The following is a 22960-nucleotide window of genomic DNA, read 5'->3' on the forward strand; positions in this document are numbered from 1 at the left end:
CTTTGTTTGTGACCTTCATGTTTTCCTATCTTTTAAAGAGTAATAACCAGCACACTAGGAAAAACAACAAGACAGAAAGGCAGAAGGTATGGCAGAGAGATCCATATATTTTGCATGTACATTCTAGCTGGAGAAATATAAAATAAATCAACCACACAGATAAAAACACTTGATTAATAAATGATACTTTTTAGTATTTTTGAGTCTTCCTTCATAAGTATGTGACCAACATGGCAAAATCACTGCTGTTAATATGCAGTTAAAGCATACAGCAAAACTCATTCGGCTGTATTTTTGAGCCTTTGATCCAGTTTCAAGCAGTGTGTGGGATTCAGCTGAATATGCGTATAGCAGAGTGTGTTAAAGTCTGTTTGGGGGCAAGGCTGTGTTTCAGATACACAGACGGACACAGTTGATCAACAGGATAGACGAAGAAAACTGGTTTGGAAAACAGCAGAGGTTTTCATGGAAATTCTGCCTCTCTACATACAATAGTGACAGCTGGGGTTTTGACTCACATCTGGCCTTGAGCTGCCTCAGGACCACACAAGTGCCTTTGCTCTGTTCTTGGCTCTTGCTAGAACCCCACATTGTGGGTCCTTTGAACAAAAGTCCCTGCCACAAGTACCCAAAGAACATCTGTCCAGAAGTTTCCTGCTTGATGCAATGGACTCCTCCTGGATCTCGGAAGTTTAGCATCTGTGCACGCAACGTGTATTTTCTATACCAATATAGACCAAGCTAGCCTTGCCCTTACTCTATGCTGATTCTGAACTTCTGGTCCTCTTGTCTGCCTCCCCACAGTGCTGGTATTAAAGCTCAGCTTCACCCTTCCTGGTTTATCTGGTGTGGGGAGTTAAATCTGGGACTTTATGAACAGCAGCAAGCACTGGACCAGGTGAACTACACCCTCAGCTTCCACATTTGCTTGGTTTCAGATTTTACCTTGCCAGATTATGATGTTTGCCAGAGAAATATCTTTAGGCATTGTGCCTCTCTTCGTTGTCTGTAACCGCCTCTTAGGTTTCTGCCTGTGTCTTGCTAATGTCACTTGAGTGTCTTTGGCAAATCACATGATTTTGAGGACTGAAAATTTTCTTCTGAGAATTTCTGTAAGTTTATCTTCAAGTTTCATAAGTCTTAGCTGGATTGTCCATGATCCTATCTACTTTGTCGAACCCAGTGACCTCTGGACTGTTGCCAACATTCTCTGTCACGTGTTTCTAAAAACCAAAAACTGCGAAGCAAACCTCTGTGTAGACGCTTTGAAATCTGCATCCATGTTCTGCTGTTCGATTCTGACCATAGTCGTTCCATCCAGTGAGGTGGAATGGTCAGAGCCCCCAGCTCAGCCACTTACAAAGCAGTGTGGCTGATTCCCTGTATTGATTCCACACATAGGCATGGCTCCCCGTCCTGCAGGGTAGCTCATGGGATCTCTGCCCCACAAGGAGCACTGCTATTGTGTGGAAACAGACTCCTGACGGCATCACTCCTACTGAGGATCCGTGGAACCACTGGTTTTGAGGGACCCTCCCTATTTAATATATGTACCCATTGCCTCATAACTTTATTGGCAAGAAATGGCAATTTCTAAACGTACACAGGGCTATCATCTTAAAATAAGGCAAAATATAGTTTGATAGGCTACATACACTGCAGGAATATGAAATTTTTAAAATAAAAAGGAAAGGATATAAGTATCTTAGTGTGTAAGAACAATTGTCGTGCAGTCACAAGGACCCGACTTCAGATTTCCAGTGCCCAATAAAACGCCAGGTATGGCTGGGCCTGTGGGTTCACGCCTCCAATCCCAGCACTCTGGAGGTCCAGGCAGGAGCATCACTGTGAATCTGAGGCCAGCTTCTTCTACGCAGTGAGTTTCAGACTAGCCCGAGCAACATAATAAGAGCGTGTTGGGAAAAGAAAGACATGGTGCGGCCACTCGTGAGTTCGCCTGCGACAAGGGTGCTGCTGTTGGCAGCGAGGAAAGGGACATGGAGGCTGAATGCTCACCAGCCAAGCTTCAGTTCTAGGGGAAGAGTCAGGATCAACGGAAAAGGTAGAGACTGATGGAGGACTCTGGAATGTTCGCCCGCCTCCAAGCACAGGCACCCCCGCCATACATGTGCACACGCCACAAATTACACATACACACCAGGGGGAAAAAAAGCCCACAGAAGTCAAAGGAAGATTTTTCTTTTCTTCTTTGAAGACAGCCCCTATGTTTAGCAAGTGCAGGCCAAGCGTGCACGCCCCTGACAGAGGCGAGGAAGAAATAGTGCCTTTGGAACAGGCGGGTTCTAATTACACCGGGGAGGTGATAATGGTAGGTGTTGCATGTTTAATGCCGTGTTCTCGATGCCCCTTTCTCTCCTTGTCTTTTATTTTTTTCTCCCCCTTCACAGAAACCTCTGCCTGAGCCGAAATAAAAGGTTCAAAGCTTGTCAGCATTAGTTTATAGATAGCTGTTTAAAAGTAATGAGATATTGGGTATTGTGAGGCTCAGGCTGCCTTGCCAGACTCATTTATTCCGGTTCACCTTTTGTCAGAGTTGCAGACAGAAGGCTTTCAATTAGAACACGTCACCTGTTGCCCATGACCTAATTTGTACTTGTGTGTGTCACAGCTCCCGCCTGCATGCTGCATACAAGCAACTTTGTCTCGGCGAAGAAAACACTTTCCTTGCTAAATGTTTTGTGGATAGGGATTTCAAATTCATGCCCTTTATGGCTGGGCCTCAATTTCGGTTACAAGTTTGGTGCCAGAACCCTAGAGACAGCCAAGAACTGTGGGTTGCACTTCGGGGATCTGGGAATCAAGGGGCTTTTGGTAGCGGGGGTGTCCCATGTGCATCAACCCACGTGTGTATGTTGGGTGCACCGAGAAGGCTGTTTGGTTCCCAGGGCCAGCTTTCCATGATAGTCATCCATTTAAATTTCCTCTTAAAAAAGACATCCCTGGGTTGGTTCACAGTGGTGAGCTGAAACATCTCGTGAGTGACCAGGACGGGGACTGAGGGAAGCAGTCCTGTCCCTCCTTCCAGCGCTGCTCTGCCTCTTACCTGTGCCAACTCAGGGTGCAGCTGTCATTTGCCCCATCAATTGTGCCTTTAATCTCCTGGTCTAGGTATTCTCCCCAGTGCTCACACCTGAATCCGACTCTCACGCATCACGGTTTTCCCACCTATAAAATGGGTCAAGATTTGCACTGCCTCGTGGGTTACTTTGAGGATATGTGCGCTAATACATATAGAATTCAATCCCCCCTCCCCCGAGTGTTTAGCACATACGGAGCTCTTGGAAACTGGTAGAGGCTAGGGAGTGCCCTGGCTTTCATTTCCTACATGACACATCAGGCTGGGACTGGCTCATTGAGTTACATTGTGGACGGTGCTTGTTGAGAGTAGGCACCAGAAGGCACTCTGTTAAAACAGGGAGAATGGGGCTCAATCTCAGAGTCTTATTTAACAAGATTGCTGTCGGCTTTGAGAGGATGATGATAGTTACAGAAACCATCCAGGGCTGGTTTGTCACAGCATCTTAGATGGTCTGCAAGCAGTTAATATGGTTTTCCCCAGAGCTTCCTTGTGCACATACAAATAATTTGTACTCATCCCCTTGCTGTGATCCCTGTAAGCATGCATAACTGCCCAGATTTTGTCCCCAAGGAGAACCCCAACAGAAGCCTCCATGAAAATTTCAAGTACTGGGCTAGCCTCTGCTAATCCATCCAGCCTCTTGCTGCAGCTCCTGTAGGAGAATTTCCTCTATGCTCTGCATAGACCCATCCCTCAGCAATCACCAGCAGATGGATTCTGGGTACGGTCATGTGCTCTCCTCCTACAGGGAAGGAGAGAGGGGCTGCTAGGCAGCAGATAGAGAACACAGTACCAGGGTACCCGAAAGTACAGGTGGGTTAGTGCCAGTAACAGGGTACCAGACAGTACAGGAGAGTGTCAGCACCAGTAACAGGGTACCAGACAGTACAGGGGAGTGTAAGCACCAGTAACAGGGTACCAGACAGTACAGGCGAGAGCCAGTACCAGTAACAGGGTACCAGACAGTAAAGTGGGGGGCACAGCTTTGTAAGTTCTCACAGTCCTCCCCGCCTCCACTGTAGTCAGTGTTAGTTAACATTCTTACCAAGCACAACTGGTTGTTTAATATTCTTAAATGATCATTTCAAAATTGTTTGTACTGAGCGTGATCATTTGTTTCGTTCTTAAGCGTGCTGGGATCTTACCCTTAATGTCTTTTAGTGAACTTTTACTTTGGAACAATATAACAAATGTCTTAATTTTAAATTAGGAAAGTAGGTGAGGGTACTCTTAATAACTCCCTGAAGGGAAAGAATATATATGAAATCCATCTGACTTCACACTGTTAAAATAGTGAGAGCTGCCGTTGACTTTGACCATATAATATCAAAAAAAATGTCCACTTGGACACAACATGCTGGCTTAGCATGCGCCCACCCAGGCGACCTTGGTCTGACCCTCTGCTTTGTTTAGCATTTGTTCTCTTCAGAGCATTTTTTCCTCCTTGCCCTACTCCGGTTCTTTCCATTTTGTAAATTTGGACAGTGTGTGCAATTTGTGGCTCCCCCGTGGCCTTCAGGCACACACAACAACCGAAGAAGCCTTGGGAAATGTTTGGGTAGGTAGGAAATGCCAACTAGTAAAATCTTTTATTCATTTATTTATTTATTTATTGAAAAAAAGGATAATGGTGGTCTCTGCTTGAGTGGACAATCAAGTCACCCTAATTAACTTCAGAATTCTGTCACGCATGCGATTTCATGGGCTCATTATTTTTATAGGAGCAAAGAAACCCTCATGTGTTAATTTCTTCAAAAGTATGCTACAAGTAAAGTCTAAGGAGAAATTGCTTATTTAAAACTATAAGAGTATAAAAAAACAGCATATTTATTTTTGATGGAAAATTTTGAATCCACCGACATTTGATTCTAACTAACCTAGCACTCCCAAATACTGATCAGAAATATTTTATTTATTTTTGTGAAAATGGTTTGAAACTTTAAGTTATAATTATTGTTTCTGTGCTTCATATTGGACAAATTATAACTGAACTCTAGGAAAACATATTTATTTAATTAGTTATTTAGTTACTGCCTGTTTGTTTTTTGTTGAGATTGGGACTTGCTTTGTTTCCCAGTCTGGGATATGAAGTAACATTATGTTTCAAAAGAAATGAAACCAAAAATTTTAGTTCTGAGATTTTTAGTCAGATGAATGAGCCCATCAGTTGTCAATAATCTAAGACAAAGAAGCTGTTCTCACCTATTCAGAGAGCGCTTCCGGTTTGGCTTAGCCCTTACACTGCTGTTTCTAAGTATGTTTGTATGATGATCCAGGTGAGAAGGGGCTGGCTCTTCTTGGTCAGAGTTTTGCTCTGGTGTAAAGAAATCAGTTGCTGAATGGTGCTGCGCAGAGACATTTGGAGCTATTGTTAGCTGGATTGCCCTTTAAACTTCCCTGTGAGAGCAGGGAGCTACAGACAATCACCAGGATGACAGCCGCTGTCCCTCCAGGGGTGCATAAAAGGCAGATTTCCCCAGGTTTGGAAACAAAGTTGAAAAGCAGTAGTAGATATATTTTACTTTGTTTGAAATACTTGAAAATTTTAATATTTGGCCGCTTGTGACTGGGAATGAATTCACACATGAATACATTATTATGATCTTTTAAAACATATTGACTTCAGAAAATTTTGCTATTAATTGTTATCCAAACTTGGCAGGAACACTGCTCTGCATATTGAGTCTCTGTCAGGTTTTACTATAGGATTATTAATCTCATGCTTTATGGGTATCAATATCTCGTCTTTCCCCCCAGTGCCATATAAATAAAACTCACAAGTCATAAAAGAATTCTTTGTCCAATTGATTTTCACTTCAGAGAATAAAAAGTGAAATCCTGGGGTATGTGGAAAGGTCTTGGCCGTTTAGGAACTGGGTAGATGTGTGGGTGTGGTGGATAGACAGCTCAGGCAGGATGGATGTGCAGGCGGATGGGGGAAAGCTGCTAACCTCCCAAGATGGGAAGGGATGGAGGTGGGAGTCGTGTGGAGCGTGGACAGAAAGTCAGTTTCCAAGTTTGAACGGGAGATGCCTAGTGATGGTGGTTATCACACACTGCTCAGAAAGTGTGTCTGCAAATATAAGATATGACGTCGCAGGAAACTACTGACGAGTGTGTGTGTGTGTGTGTGTGTGATCAATAAACATTTTTTCAGGACCACACTTTCTCCACAGATACAGCCAATTTGGCTAAGAATGACCCCCATGTACACGTACATACCAGCCACCCATGTCCACCTACACACCTGGCCATAGCACTGAAATCTGAGAGCTCGTGTGTGGTGTATATGTGTGTATACTTTCCTGTGTGTTGCGTGCACATTTGTGAATGTGCAAGTGGAGGCCAGGAGTCAATGTCCAATGTCATTCCTCAAGCACTTTGTACACTAGTTTTGGAACCAAGGTTTCTTATTGAACCTGGAGCTCCCTGACTTGGTTAGGATGGCTGGCCACTGCGCCCCAGGATCCTCCAGTTTCTGCCTCTGAGCACTGGGGTCACAGGTGTGTAACTATCACATTCAACTCTTCCTTTGAGCACTGGGGTCACAGGTGTGTAACTGTCACACTCAGCTCTGCCTCCTAGTGCTGGGGTCACAGGTGTGTAACTGTCACACTCAGCTCTCTCTCCTAGTGCTGGAGTCACAGGTGTGTAACTGTCACTCAGCTTTTCCCTTACATCTAGGAGTCAAACTGAAGTGTGAGCAATATGCATGTTAGGGCTGAGCCACCTTCATACGATCTTTAAATGCTTCTCACTAGACAGACTTCATTTTCAGACACGGACCAGCTTTGGGCTCCTGAGAGCACAGGTAACAAAATCATTTGCTCCCAAGCCAGACAACCTGGGATCCAGCCCCAGGATCCACATGGTGGATGGAGAGAAGCAACTCCTACAAGTGGTCCTCTGACCTCCACATGTACACATAAGCACTTACGTCCTTACACAGCAAATACATAGAAACATCAAAAGAAATTCCTCAGCTAGGTGTGCAACTATATTGGAAATATGAATTCTCTATTAAGCACTGATAGACTATTCAGGGGCCCATGGATCCAAGTCCATTCTGAGGGCTTTTTTGTTCTAACAATCTTAGAAGAGACTAAAGTGTTCTCTCTGTTTTACTTCTTTTTGCATGTCATGCTCTCTCTCTCTCTCTCTCTCTCTCTCTCTCTCTCTCTCTCTCCTCTCTCCCTGACTTTCCATGCTACCTATAGTGGCAGATTAAATGCTCTCCCCTGGTTGAAGTTAGCTGATAGATAGCAAGGCTATAACTAGTCCCTCCCGTGTATCCCAGATGTATTCAAATGAGACCACTTCACATAACCTGGAAAACTCTTAGAGACAAAATGATGAGAGAAGATAAAGCTTCACTAAGTGGGGAGTAACACTGGTCCACTCTCGGCTACACTATCTGTCTCCTTAGCACTCCTGGGAGATGCTGTTGTTGTGTTTGACCATTGTGAAGTGCCTACCTAAGCAGTAAGCCAGTGCCTGTCTCTGTCCACAGGGGTACGTCTCGACAGAGTACGTGGGGGCCGACAGAAGTACAAGCGCAGAATAGATGCTGAGAACAGCCCGTACCTGAACCCTCAGCTGGTGCAGCCAGCCAAAAAGCCATGTAAGTACAACAGATGTGTCTGGCTTCCCAGGCCCAGGATCCTCCCAGTTGGCACTGTGTCTGCTAATGTTGGCATGCCCATCTCTACTGACTCCAAGGAGACGCCTCTTGATTGGAGAACATGACCTCTATTTTCAGGGCTTGTCAATAAAGAGCTATGTCAACCCAACTGATGAACTTTATCATTTCTTTTAAAGATATCTATGGTAACTCTCTACTTGCCCTGTTTGTGCCTAGTCACTGTGTAGAAGCGTGAGCATATCAATGCACAGCTTACCCAGTGTGGATTGTACATGGAGTGGTTGTCTTTCTCTGCAGAGGTACATAAAATGGGTCATACTGTGACCATTAGTTCACTGGAGCTGTTAGTTTCGGATTTCACAAGAAAGTGACTTTTGTAGTTTTCCCCTAACTAAATGAGTTTGGCTGCTCAACCTCCCAATGAAAATACATTAGGGGCCTCATTAATTTGGAACTCTATAAGGTTAACACAGTAGCTAGCAATAGATTAAAACAAGAATGGGGCCTACTAATAATGAGCAGAGGTTGGTGGCTCCATCTCAGGTGCCCTTATGGGCATTATAAATTGTTTTTAAAGAGCCCATGATTTTATGATACCAGGCTGCAATTTGAAAGGATGGCTGGTGCACAGCTAACATGCAAACCCCATTCTCTTTGTCGTTAACTAAAAGGGGCTGGAGTGTAGAGGGTGGCAATAGCTGTATCCCATTTTCTGAGAAATCAGTTAATAGCCAGCTGCAGTGCCGCCCAGCTAGCAATCTCCATGTTTACTCCTGGCATTCGGAGGCGGCCCAAAGAGGTGTTCCCGCAGCAAGAATGCTCACATGTAGTATGTAGCTGTCTTTGTCACAGCAGACAGAAGTTGCTCTTGCTGCTCCAGCAGTTCGAGAGAAAATCAGGCTGTTTTGATCTACCTTTAAAGGAAATGAAAAAGTCCACTTCCAGCTGAAATCCACTTCCAGGCGGGGTCAGTGCTGTGCGCCATCCGCACCAGCATCGTCATCCGCACCAGCAGCATCTGGGACTCTGTTAAGTAAATAAAGCAGACTCTGAACTGTAAACGAAAGGCCATTTTCACTGCGTTAAAGGAAAAGCAGCCCATTTTACATAAAATTAAAGCCTAAGTGAACATATGGCAGAGTTTCTTTTTGCCTTTCCAGAAAACGTTATGTTGATTAGACCTTCAATTGTCCAATCTGGCATGCATCCGCTCCTTTGCCCGCGAAGAAGCAGTTTGGCATTCTGCAGATATGGCCTAGAAGTGCATTAAGCAGATTTTTTTTGCACATTATAATTTAAAACTTTCTGATAATACAATAAAATGCAATAAACACGAATGCTTAATTTCATTAGCGGGTTAGTGTTTCTTGGTTCAATAATATCTGGATTGCCCACTTCTCATTTTCTTTAAGCACACATTGAACTAAACCATTGATAATTTCCTCTATGAACAGAAAAAAAAATGGGCACCAGACCCTTTGTCAATCAACACAGTACAGGGACATCTATCGTTTTCTGGGTAAACCTGAAGAATTGGGAAGTGGCTTGTCAAGTGCCTCTAAGAAGATTACAGCAATTGCAGGGTGCTCCATTTGACTGAGATAAAAGAGGGCTCCTAATGAATCGCTGCTCATTATCTAAAGGCCGTTGTGTTAATTTTCCTTAGTCCATCCAATTAGTGTGTTTTTGTAACAAACATTTATAAAACTTAATTTTCAGATCCTGTCAGATAGGCATCAGGGGATGCCATGGGCTTTGCAGGAAGGTGGCTGGAGATTTCTGCGCCCCTGGCTGGCTGTTTTTGTACTACAAAGGCCCAAGAATGAAAATTGGGTTCTATTGATTCTAATTAGGGAAACATTAAATAAGACTTACCCTGAAACAATGCTGTTGGCTATTCTGTTTGCTAAAAGATGGGAAAACCCAGGCTTTCGCTGAATTGCTCTGCCCTGTAAGTCCAGAAGCCATGACTTATTTAGAACAGGTTGTATGTTTTCCCTGTGTAAAAAAATAGAATTGCTGTTTCCTCTGGTTACATGCTTGTGCCCTTGACTGATGCATAATTTTCTAGTCCTGAGATTCTAGCTCCTTCAGAGGAAAAAAAAAATGAAAACCTCTCTCAACATAAGCAGAAATACAAGATGTTCTATCCATGGTGTGTAAAATAAACATTGCTCCTTTCAAATCCTATAAGCTACAAAAAGAGCCTATCACATGCATCATTTCTTATTATTTTACCAGAAAGATTGGTATTTGGGAGTATTTCTACCCAAATATTAATATGCATGTTAAGGATTGATGACTATTTGAAATAAATATAATTCATATATCCATATTGGTGTGTTTTAAAATATAATTTCAAGGTTACACAAGACCTGAACAAAATCAAGCTAGTCAACATCCTAGTACATATATATGTACTAGAATATACACACATACATATTCATATATATATATATATATATATATATATATATATAATTTTGAAAAAGTGCTACGTACATCTTTAATAAGTCTCTTTATTACTTCATCAAACCCAAAGAATGCCACGTATCATATGGGGTTGCAGGAGTTAAAAACAAAGTGACAGGCAAGTGTGTAGCAAACACAGTTGAAACTTTGGCTCTGTCCACAAATCTCCTCCGTGGGCTCCGATTTTCTAGGAGGATATTACCAGGACTCTTAAATATGTGAATTGGTTTTTACCCATCTGTATCTCCTCACATAGGAGAGAGAATCACATCTAAAGCTACATAGAGAAATTGAAAATCAGGCCAACGAGAAAAATCATTGTGTTAGCCAGGCTCAACGGCCCTTCCATAAACCCTCTCATGCCCCAGAGCAGTAAAACACATCGGAGGAGACGCTTTCCATTTGTCTCTAGTGTTGACTTTATGAAGATTTCAAAAGCATAGATCACAAATTTCAGACAGATAAATCTGAAGCAGAGAATGAACTCAGGACAACAGATGAGAGTAGAAGATTAAAGACTAAGATGCTCGGAGGAGAAAATGCTGCATCCTATAAGCAAGGGTCATTTTTATGGGCACAGATATTAGCTATATTTGGAGGGTTGGCTTGGTACATGGAGAAGAGGGGAAAGGAGGGCAACTCTTATTTAATGCATCCCAAGGAAATAGAGTTATATAGTCAGTAATTCATCCTGGCATAAGGGCTCTGACCTTTGACTTTTTAAAAAGGGAATTAAAACAATTAATGACTTTTGTGCCTATTAAGACTATGGCTTTTTGGGAGCCTAGCCAGTTTGGATGTTCACCTTCCTAGATATGGACGGAGGGGGGAGGACCTAGGACTTACCACAGGGCAGGGAACCCTGACTGCTCTTTGGACTGGAGAGGGAGGGGGAGAGGAGTGGGGGGAGGGGGAGAAGGGTGGGAGGAGAGGGAGAAGGGTGGGAGGAGGGGGAGAGAAATGGGAGGCTGGGAGGAGGCGGAAACTTGTTTTTTTTTTTTTCCTTTTCTCAATAAAAAAAAAAGACTATGGACACTCATGGGTCTTTGCTTTCTGCGTGAGTCCATATTTCACTGCTTGCCAGCGAGGGCTTATTCTAAAACTGCTGTGTGCTGTTTAATCTACTTCCCCAGCTTTCATTGAAGAATTGGAGAGCAAACCCAAGAAACACCTATCTACTCTTACTTGTTTGCTATAAAAATAATGCTCACGGCAGGACCAAGTCTGCTTTCCAGAAAGCCAGGCAAGGAAGGGGTGCTTTCTGTCACACACAGTGACTTCCTTCTTGCTGCAAATTTTCCTACACACTGCTTAGGGCACGCAGAGCAAGCCATGATGGCGCATGTGGGTTTTATTGTAGGCCGCTACCATTATTTTCCAAAACACACAATACCCTGGGATTCGTCAAAGTGGGTGACTATGTTAGTGGTCATGCAGTGCTCTGGTTTGATCCCACAGATAACAAGATCGTCTCACATTTGTTGGTGGCTGAGCCAGAGAAGATCTATGCCATGCCTGACCCTACTGTTCCGGACAGCGACATCAAAGCCCTCACGACACTCTGTGACTTGGCTGACCGAGAGTTGGTGGTTATCATTGGATGGGCAAAGCATATTCCAGGTGAGTTCTCTGAAAGCCCAGTAGAAACACCAAGGCTGCAGTTGCCTCCAGGTTTGTATGTCCCATATGGGAGGAATTTATATTTTTCCTGTGGGATTATTTCTTAACCACCACTTCCGTTGTTTCTACTCAATTAAGTACCGATTGTCTTAATTCGGAGCATTGTATAGTGATAACCATTCCATCTATGCACCATTCATTTTATATTTGAGGGCACCATTTGCCACCACTAAATAAAGAACATGCAATCCATGAAACCATTTCTTAGTTAAAAGAAAAATTTTTATCCTCTTCCTGATTAAAATAATTCTAAATTTTTACATGAGAATATTATTTTCAGCAGTAGTGCTAATGTCCCCTTTTCCTTCTAAGAATCATTTATCTTGTTCTTTATCATAAATGTTTACATTGACCTTCTCACAAATCACAAATTTTACAATCGTTTGCAATTAGGTATTTACTATAAATTTAAATACAAAATGAAATGCTAGACTAAGATGGTAGATTCCCTCAATTAGTGTTTCAGCATCTTTCTTAAAAAAGAATCCTGTAACAGCACAAAGTGTACCTGGCCACATATTTTGAAAATGTTAGTATTGTGTCTGAGTTCCTTTTCATCTCTTTGGATTTTCGTTTTCAAACAGCTCATAAAGAAGTTTTTGAGTGACAAGAGATGTTTTTCTGGCACACATGGCTAACTTATTTCTGTCTCCTTAAACTAGTTTGTCTTTATGCTTTGAATGCTACAGTAATTTCTTTAATCAAATTGATGGAAGTCCCTTTCCCAGCCCACACTGAAACCAATTTATTGGTCATGATACGCCAGCCATGTCGCTAACAGTCGTAACGAACTGTCAGGCAGTATAGCGGTGAAGCTAATTTGAAGTCATTAGGTGTGCAGCGTTCAGGCAACAATTTGTTACAGTGGTTAGGGGCACAGCTGACATTTCTGAATAGCTTTGTTCAGGGCAGTTCTAGATGAGACCAAGCAAATTGTAAACTAATTTAAACATCACTCTGTATTATACCGGCTACTTTGTCTTACACTGCTTCCTAATAAAGCTCTTCAAATTAAGTCAGAACTCGCTAAATAGGTAACTTGAATGTATGCTTTGGAAAACACCCACACAAGAATAACAATATCTAAAAGAATACAGTTTGGTCCTGTGGATGCACGATGCTGCATTTAGAATACAGTCACACCTCTATGGATGGTCTAAAAAGGTGTGCAGAGCAAGAATTCAGACTGTATCCGGTGACTAGGTGTGGCTCTCCAGCATTTGCGAGACTGAGGCTGGAGGATTGGCCTTCCCTGTAGAACAAAAGCCTATCACGGGGAAGAAGAACCAGGTAGCAGATTTGTCTAAATTGTAAATGAAAACTTCTTTGGAAAGGAGATGCTATTGGTGGGCAGGAAAGCAGGGAAAGAAAACTAATAGGTTTTGAAACATGTCTATGGACACATTTTTAGATAATCAACATAGATCATTAATGTGGTTTGTCATTGTTCCATATGTATATACCTTTTGCACGTTTTTGCTATTTTAATATAAGTAAAATTACATCACTTTCCCCTCCCCTTACCCCCAGCCCTTCCCAATCACCCTCCTTTGATATCTTCCTATGCTCCCAACATTCAAGTCAATAGCCTTATATAGCCTCCTTTTCTTTGATTATTTTTATTACACACACATACATGTATTTTAAACATAATTATTCTAATTGATGTTTCTCATCATGGCATTACTGATACTTGGTACTAGGAAATTTTGTTGTAGCCAGCTTTTCGGTTTATTATAGGATGCTTGATGGCATCCTTAGCTTCTACCCACTAGATGCCAGTAGTACCCCTAACAAAGAAAAATGTTCTCAGACACTACCGTGTGATGCCAGGGGACAATCCACACCAAGCCGCCTACCCCAGCCCTCCCCATTGAGAACTACAGCCAGCTCGAGATATTTATTCTCCTCCACTCAAGGACAGAGAGATTTGAGGCAAAGAGAAATTCCGGAATCCCCCAAACACATTCAAGACAGGTTGAAGTAGGACATGTGCCACAGTTTGGAGGAGCCTGGGCTACGTAGTGTATTTCAGACCAGTCTGTGTAAGAGGAAGACTGTCTCTCAAGACAGTAACGTATTTATGAAGGTGAGTTCAGATCCCACCGAGAAGCCAGGCATGGTGGCATGTCTGTCATCCCAGGTTTGGAATGTGGTGACAGGGGGATCTTGGGATCTTGCTCACTGGTCAACCTAACTAAACCAGTGAGCCTCGGGTTCAGTGAGAAACCTAGCTTTAAAAAAAAAAGTGGAGAGCCATAGAACCATAGAGCCATAGAGGAAATTACTTGGCATTGCCCCCTGCCCCCCAGGACCCCTGCCATTAACAAACAAACACGAACAAAGAGAGAAGTGTGAACCCTGCCATGGTGATGTCTGATCACCTATTATCTCCGTGAGCTCTGCTTTGCTCTCCCCGAGTTAAGAGATTTATTAAGGCAATATTTTGATACCATCCAGAATTGTCACAATAAAGACCAGCTATTAAAAAAGAATAGCCACTGCTCCCAAGCCCTGTGGTTAGGAAAGGTCAGAGGTGAACGTGCAGTCTTGATTGTGCATCCAAGTGGAGATGAGGGCTCCCAGAAGCATGCTGGAGTCACACACTCGGTGACTTCTGCGAAGATGGGAACTTTAAATAACTCTGCGGAGTGCCATTTCCAGGGCTAGAAACAATGAGCATGTGATTATGTGCTCAGTCATAAGCCAGGGCTTAGAATCGGTGGGGGTGGACATTAGAGTCTCTCCACAGCAGATGGAGGAGCGGTCACTGTGCTGTGATGCCCCACAGATCGCCTTTTCCTAATGCCCAAAAGATATTTTAAATGATTCCAAAGGGAACCTTAGCTTTTTAGAAGGGGGTTTTGAAAACAGGAATTCACTGAAATCTTTCTTAAGTATTTTTTTTAACAATATGCATGCAGGGAATGGTGCAGGAGGCCCTGTGCCATCAAAGCCTGCCTGGGTTCAAGGGCATCTGAGAACCACACATAGTGTGACCGGAAGCATTGGATGGGGTGGTAGAGGCAAAGAGGGCATAAAGAGTAAAGTCACATATCTGCTTTGATAGAAGTAAAAATGCATTCTCCATAGGGAACCAGTCTTATACTTAGTGGCTAGGGAGTCAGATCATAGCTGGAAGTGAACTGAAACTCCCCTTTGGCCTTAGCTTCAGAATTTTCCATGTAACATGTTGAAAAGTAAAGTGAACTTATTCACATGCGTGCCCACATACATGTACATGCACCCCCCCACACACACACATTCACACGCAGAGACACACACTGTCTCTCTCATACACACACATGCACACACATTCACACACAGAGACACACTCATACACATGCACACACATTTATACACAGACACACTTTCACACACATATGCACATAATTCACACACACACTTTCACACAGACACATTTTCACATACAGACACTCTCACACACTCACACACTTGCACACACATTGACACACAAAGACACACACTTATTCACACATACATTCACACAGAGACACACTGTCTCTCATGCACACACACGCACACACATTCACTCCCAGAGACACACTCTCACACACACTCACACACACACACGTGCGCACACATACACACACATGCCTCCGTGATCCTCACTCTGTGGGTCGTTCATGCAATCACACACCCACGGGCATGTTCAAAGCTTTGCACCTCAGATCAGGCTAGCTCCCCGTCTGCACTGCTGCAAACACACGTTAGCACGCTTTCTTCGGCCTTGTGAAAAGTGAAGAATTCTACCAAAGAAAATAGTGGAGAAAACCACACCAAGAGTGAAGGGTTTTCTCAGTAAATAGGATTAGTTGACTTGCATTAATGAGTCACAGGAATGGGGATGTGCGCTGTTATGAAACATGACCATACTTATCTATAGGAAAAAAAAAAACAGTACTCCAAAGGCCTGAGAAAATGCTTGACTTTCGCTGGGGAGTGTAAGGGCACAAGAACAGATGATGGTACCCTAATAGCCCTTTTTAAGAATGACAGGCCCTGCCATTAGCATCCCTTTATACCCTTGGAAATTGCTCATGCCTCGCTTTTCTGCTTCCTATCTGCCTGGTTCTTTTTTATTTCTCTTTCAATTTCGTCCGCGCTCGGATAAGCGCATGCTAACACAATATGATTGAGCTGTAAAATGGAACGCTGTCGCCTCTAATCTCTTTTATGTAGATATGGAGGCCCTGCACACTCCACTTCGTTCCCTCTCCATTGTCGGCCTTTTTTTAGAACAGGCTGCCAAGTAACGGAGGCTCCATCAGACAGCGGAGCTTGGTTTCACAGGGTGTGATAAGACGATTATCAGGCAAACAGGCGGATCTGGGATTGTTCTTTGTGGCCGATTAGGATATTATTATGTCCTGGAATTTCGTTAGCAAAATACAGCGTGAGCTTGGCAGGTGGTACTTAAAAAGCCATAGCCCATATTAACTGGCCGGTGTAAGTGCCTCATGTATATATGGATCTCGCCAGCCTCCTATGTCACAAGAAGAGGGGAGCGTTTGAACAATGAAGTGTGTGTAGATGTGGTGTGGTATAGTTTAGAAGAGCATGCGGCAGGCTTTCTGTCACCGTCTTCTTTGTAAAAACTAAATTAATTTAACAGATCTGATTTTGAAGCAGAGGGTCTCGAAGCTAAACTGTGCTCATGTTAGGGACCGTCTCCAATGGACCCGTGCACCCTGCTCAGCTCGAGCCGCGCTTGTTTTTAACGTGACAAGCAGATTGTCTGTTCACAAAGGAGGCTTTGCTCAACTTTGGGAACATCTTAGCCACCTTCTTTTAAAAAAAGATTTATTTTTATTTATGTGCATGAGCACGCGCCTGTGTAAATTAGTCCCCACGATGTGCGTGCAGGCTTCCACAGAGGCCAGAAGCAGAAGTTGGGCCCCTGGACCTAGAGTTACAGGTGCTGGTGAACTGCCAAGTATGATTGATCAAAGCTACACCTGGGTCCTCTGCAAGGGCGACAGTTCCACTTACCACTGACTGTGTTTCCAGACCATTCTGTTACATTCATAGCATCCTGTCTGATGTAATGATGACATCAGACAAAAATGGGAAGAACCCGGTGACCTTGCCTCAGCCAAGGCAGGTGTGTTAAGTTCTACGAGCAAACCACACTTGGAAAGTTAGATTATGATAAAGCAATTCTAAGTGTGTTTCTTCCTGTAAGATGTAGATAACTATACTAGTGGTGTTTCTCATTTCTGACAGTTCTTTTAATAAAAGATTCAATTAAGAGGCTATATCAAAAGTTGTTTACTACTGACATGACTTTCTACAGTTTCCCTGGTTTCACTTTAAACATTGGTATGATGACAGGAATCTCTAAACAAGACCCATTATTGTCTAAGTAATGTCATCTCTCCTGGACAAACTTTAATAACTTAAAGTTTTGGAACTATAAAAAAAAACAGAAACCAGTAGGTGAATAAAGAAAGAAATTTCCTGAAGTACCACCCCCCCCAAGTGGATCCTCTATTTCCTGCAGCTACCCTTGCTGGAAAGGAAATATAAGCCGGTGGTGGGGCAGTGAGGTATCCCCAGCAGAGATCAAGTTCAAGAGACAAGCCACAGGTTGTTCTGGGGACCCGCAGAGGCCTGTCCTCTCCACTTGCTCAGTGTCTTAAGTATGAATGATTAGCTCCCTTGAGGTATAATGCCCACCACCCAAGAGCCAAGAATGGTTCCTAAGTCCCAGGAAGCTTAAAAAATAGCAAGGCTCACAAGGTCCTTCCCTGAGATTGTGAAAACAGTGGACAGCTGCTGGCAGAGGCAAGACTCTTTTTAAACGGAGTTGCCCGCGAATTGTGCAGGTGATTCTAGTGAAGTTCCTTCATTAGACAAAACAATTGGCTTTTAGTTACTAATGCTCCTATAAGTAATCTGTCACTCATGTTCTTAATGAACCTGTTGGTTCTACAAGCTAGATAAGGCTGGAATACACACACACACACACACACACACACACACACACGGGGGTGTGATTTGTCATTTCTTCATGTTTCCCTGTGAAAAGTCATCCTAACAATAGCTGGCAGAACCTACGATGAACTTGGGGAAAGGATATTGTATCATTCCTGAGATAGGTCAGAAGACACAGAGATGAGGTTGAGAATATACATGGGTCCAATCTAAATACGCCTCCCTTTTCCCCTGTAGTTCCAGATGGTCGGTGTGCCCCTTGCTGTGGGTGATAAGCCATGGAACAGAGGCTGAGTCATGTGAGGGCAGAGTGTCCCTGGGGTAGAGGGACCTGGGAGAGTTGTCTTCTTCCGCACTGTTCGGGGAGACAGACCGCTCTGCTGAGTGGTGGCCACCATATCTCTATTGGAGCACTCCTAAACCTAGAGAATAAATCACCATCCCAGAAAGTAGCATGCATGAGACGGGATCACAGGCGGGCCGTGATAGGGTTTCATGGTCTTTGCTGGGAGTGGCGGGTAAGACACCAAAGCTCAGCTGCTGTCCAGAAAGGAGTTACTTTACTAAATTCACCAGGGGAGGCATTAGGATGGTGCCCTCTTTGTTAACCTCTGGTTTGCTAGGAAAGTTAGGGGAAAAGGATGTGTGCTGTGGAGGGGCTTGCTTGCCATTTCTTATATTGATGAGATATAAAGAAAAGAGAAGAGAAATAAAATTGGTGCTAGAGAGCCCTTCTTGACTTCCAAGAGCAATGAGGAGGAAGAGAGGGAAGTACAAGTGACTGGGGATAGAAGTGGGGATGTCTGCATTCAGCATGCAAGAAGGAACCATGGGAAAGGCCCAGTCCTGGAAACTATGCTAATAAGGGATGTTCTGCACCTGAGCTGAATGACTTGGGAAAGATGTCCACACAAAGAGCCTTTCGCATCCTGGACTGTGGGTCTGGGAGACGTCACATAAAAGGGTCTGCACTAGCTGGAAGGCGTGACGTGTTGTGTAGCTGTTTCCAGCACATGTACGTCCAGCACTTAGAAACGCCATTCACGCTCTCCATAGTCGTCCATACCTTTCACTTATTTTTAATACAGGTCACAGATTACCTCGTCAAAGTCCTTGAAAAATAATTCCCTCCCATGGGTCAGCAGATTGGCTCAGTGTATCCAGCCTGGCAACCAGGGTATGATCTCTGAAGTGATCTACACTGTGAAAGAAAAGAGTGGACTTCTGCTAATGTCATCTGTTCCCTGTCCCATACACACACCAACTCAATAAATGCAAAAAATTGATAGTTACATCCCATCTCCCATCATAAGAGTTAGGAAGCTAAGGGACCCAAGAGACTCAGGTGCCTTGCTAAATTGGAGGACTCATAGGATCCCGCTTGATATTATACAGGCAGGAGACGATTACCTACCTAGAAGAAACTTTTCAAAGAACCACCTATAGATTGCTCAGGGTCCTTGCTGGATGAAGCTTTTGTGGGTTTACAGCCATGCTGGAGTGAGACTTTTAGGTGATGTACCTGCTCTTGAGTCACCCTCACTACCGTGTATAACCCTTCACCCATGACCCTATAGATAACCCCATAAACCAATCGCTGTACTGCACTAGTGACAGAAATCCCTCACAAAAGCCATTCAAGGAAGGAAGGTTTATTTTGGGTCACAGATTGAGGGCACATTTCACAGCAGTCAGGAAGGTGTGGGAGCGGGGTCGTGAGCTAGCTCGCCTTGCCTCTGTAGTTACAAGGCAGGGGGATGATGCTCACCCTCAATTCACCTTACCTATTCTTGGGCCCTGGGCTAAGGAACGATGCCACTACATATCCGTGAAACTTCCTACAACAGATAAGCCAGGCTAGAGACTTGAAACTCTTGCAGACACCTCAACAGGCGTGTCCCCAAGGTGGTGCTAAAGTGTCGGGTTGACAGCCACTGTTACCCTCCAAGACAACATCCAGACTTAGTTGGAATAATTTCTTTGGTCTGTTGGAGGTGGCCCATCTGAAGCAAATAGATTTTCACCCCATCTCCCTAGGAAGAGCCAGGCGACAGGCCCACTGTTCCTCTCTGCCATCCTCCTGAATTCCCTCCGCTCATGTGAGCTCTATTCAGCTTTACCCTTGCCCATCGCTGGAGATTTCCACATATTTTTCCATTCATATATAGCCATACTAATGTGTACTCATAACCCAAAGGGAATTGTAATCTTATAGCACATTATTAAAAACCGTGACTTCACAGTAAATCCCCAGATGCATTTTAAGTAGTCAAGTATCAGCGATGCACATAGCACTATGTTCAGTACTCTAGGAAATTTAAAAGATATAATAACAAAGCACCTATTTCCATTATCCATTTATGACTGTATAAATGTATATGTATATATGGATGTTAGGTATACAATATGTGTGTGTATATGTATGATTCTCTTCTTGAGTTATACCTTTATTAATTTCAAATCTGAATTATTCACTGGCAATTTTTTGATGGGTTTTAAGCTAAAAATACAACTAATCTGTGTATTCATGCTGCTTATTTTTTAAGTGACAGCTTCACTGTGCAGTTCAGGATGGTTTTCAGTTTATGTTGCTTCGGCTGGAATTACAGAAAGGCATGTCATAACCATACCTGGTCTACTTTCAACATCCTTTGATGCGGTCCTCAGCCTTTCTGCCACCTCTCTCTTCGCTCCACCTCACAGAGGAGCACGCTGGAGCGCTAAGAACTTGAGTTTATACCGGGCCTACAATACCCCTGCTATCAAAAAAAAATGATATTTTGCCAGTGGTTTCCATGTGTTTTTCCCCCTCTCTTCCTACTCAATACCCCTGCTATATCAAGAAAAGCTATATTTTGCCAGCGGTTTCCATGTGTTTTCCCCCCTCTCTCCATCTGTGTCACCCCATTTATTTGTCATTTATCCCAGGGCACCAGTTTGTATTTGATAACAAATAGAAACATATTCACCCTGAGTCTAAACTTTGTACATTTACAAACCTGAAGGTTAAAGGAAGGTCAGTTATTAGAGAAGGAAATGCATGGCATTTTTAAATCAATAAAAAGATCAAAATGCTTGATTGATGGTATTCCCTAGACATCACAAATATTAATGAAGCCGGGCAGTCACCATTTGGCTACTCGTGTGAATGTCTGAGAATGCTCTGTAAGAAAGAAGAGACTCCCTCCCCTTTCCAACTCTGTGGAGGGTCGCAAGCGTTTGATTGACAATGGTGGAAAGAAGCAGAAGTGAGTTGCTGCGTGCTGCTCTGTACCATTGGAAAAATGGTGACGCAGATGGGTGTGGGCCATTCTCGTCACCCCGGAACTCTAGACGCTGAGGCGGGAACATGGCTCTGTGGTCAAGGCCAGCCGAGGACACAGGGTGAGACCCATTCTAAACCAACCCACCTACTCACCCATCAACCAACAAACCAGGAAGATGCTCTACTACCTAGCGCTGAATCAATAGCCACCTCCCTTCTCCTCTCTCCCCTTGCCTCAGATAACCATTCAGTGAGAGCAGTGTAAGGTACTGCACGTGCACACACAGGCATGAACACCTCACCAGTTCTGCTTCTCAGAGCTCACAGTGGGGTGTGGGGAGGGGACCTCGGGAACGATGAACTCCCAACTAAATGGAATGATGAGGGCAGAGATCGACTGTTAGAAGAAGCACAGAGAGAAGTAGAAGGCCTCACCACAGAGAACCTTGTCTTCCACATGGAGGAAAGTGATTTCCTGCTGAAGTCAGGGCTGACACCTTTCAAAATCCTAATTGTGAACTATCTGATTGAAACTTCCATTTGAAAAGTGTTAAATCAGAATGGCTGAAGCAATTTACACGGCGATATTGCTCGGTACTCTGGAAAATAGTTCTGCAGTCTCCCAGAGGGCCTTTGATCTTAGGATCTGTCCTAATCTTTAGATGGGATCCTGGTAATGACAAAGCTCTCTTCACTGATGTGATGGAGAACTAGTCATTTGGATTACAGTTCACCATGATCACTGGGGGTCCTGAAATAGCTGGGAACTGTCCCAAGGCTTGTCACAATACAGGCACTCTGTGGATGTGGCCTAGCTCCCTTTAATCTTTCTAGACTTCTTTTTATTCTTGGGACTTTTAGGTTGTTCTCTTTACTTCTTGAAGAGTTAAAAAGAGTAACCTGTTTGGACACTGTGAGAAAATTGCCCTCTAAAAAGCTGGCAGAATGAGCACAACCTACATGTGTCTAAGTGTTCAATTAAAGTCACTTTTGCTCTCAGAAAAAAACCTCTAGCGTGGTGCCCAGAAGCCCGCACACTGGGCTTCTCACTCTGCTCCTTGGTGACCGACCCTCTTTCTAACCCTGGCCTCACTTCCCGTAGTGGCCGCTTGCACTTTCCCCTTCACCCGCCTCAGCCAATCTCCAAATGAATGCGTGTCTATCCTGGCCTTGGCTTTGACACTCTGGATATATTGATTAATAGTTGCCCTAAGCTCCTTTTAGCAAATCAAATTTTCACTTTTAGCAAGGATTTCGCCTCTGATTTATTCAGCAAAGTGAAATGCACTAAATTGACTTTGACATTCAGGGAAAATGGCAGAAAAACAAAGAGCCGAGAAAGTAGATAGAAATTGTGTGGCAGCTGGGGACTTCGGGCACCAGAGAAATGGTTTTCTAGAGAATTCCACGTCATTTAAAAACACTTTTTAAATACAGAAGTGATTTATTTAATTTTTTTTTCACTGATGAGTGTTCTTTTAGGAAGTGTGTGTGCATGGAATTCCTGAATCATTATTTTTATTTCATAGATAAGTACCAGTGCCCAGCTCAGGTAAAACACTAGAATTTTCATCATCACCATTCTATTTTGTATAGCTTGAGTATTGCTCTTGACTTTCCTAGCTTCCATAAACTAATTTTTGTATGTTCCAAAACTGTAGTAGCAGCAGGGGAGAGGGAGAGAGGGGGGAGGGAAGATAGACAGATAGATAGATAGATAGATAGATAGATAGATAGATAGATAGATAGATAGACAGATAGAAAGATTGATAGATAGATAGATAGATAGATAGATAGATAGATAGATAGATAGATAGATAGATAGATAGACAGAAAGATAGAT

At 43.4% G+C, this 22960-nt stretch overlaps 1 protein-coding gene across 8 annotated transcripts in view; it reads left to right on the plus strand.

Annotated features, from left to right (window-relative positions):
- The window catches only part of Esrrg (estrogen related receptor gamma), a 613611-nt gene that overhangs the window by 540825 nt on the left and 49826 nt on the right, over positions 1 to 22960 (plus strand). For all 8 annotated transcript variants that reach the window (XM_026779823.1, XM_026779825.1, XM_005348853.3 and 5 more), the window contains 2 exons: positions 7611 to 7721; positions 11673 to 11834. In XM_026779823.1, the coding sequence (XP_026635624.1) occupies positions 7611 to 7721; positions 11673 to 11834 (273 nt within the window). The remainder of the gene's footprint in view (positions 1 to 7610; positions 7722 to 11672; positions 11835 to 22960) is intronic.

Source organism: Microtus ochrogaster, chromosome 6, assembly GCF_000317375.1.
Source record: "Microtus ochrogaster isolate Prairie Vole_2 chromosome 6, MicOch1.0, whole genome shotgun sequence".
Taxonomy (NCBI): domain Eukaryota; kingdom Metazoa; phylum Chordata; class Mammalia; order Rodentia; family Cricetidae; genus Microtus; species Microtus ochrogaster.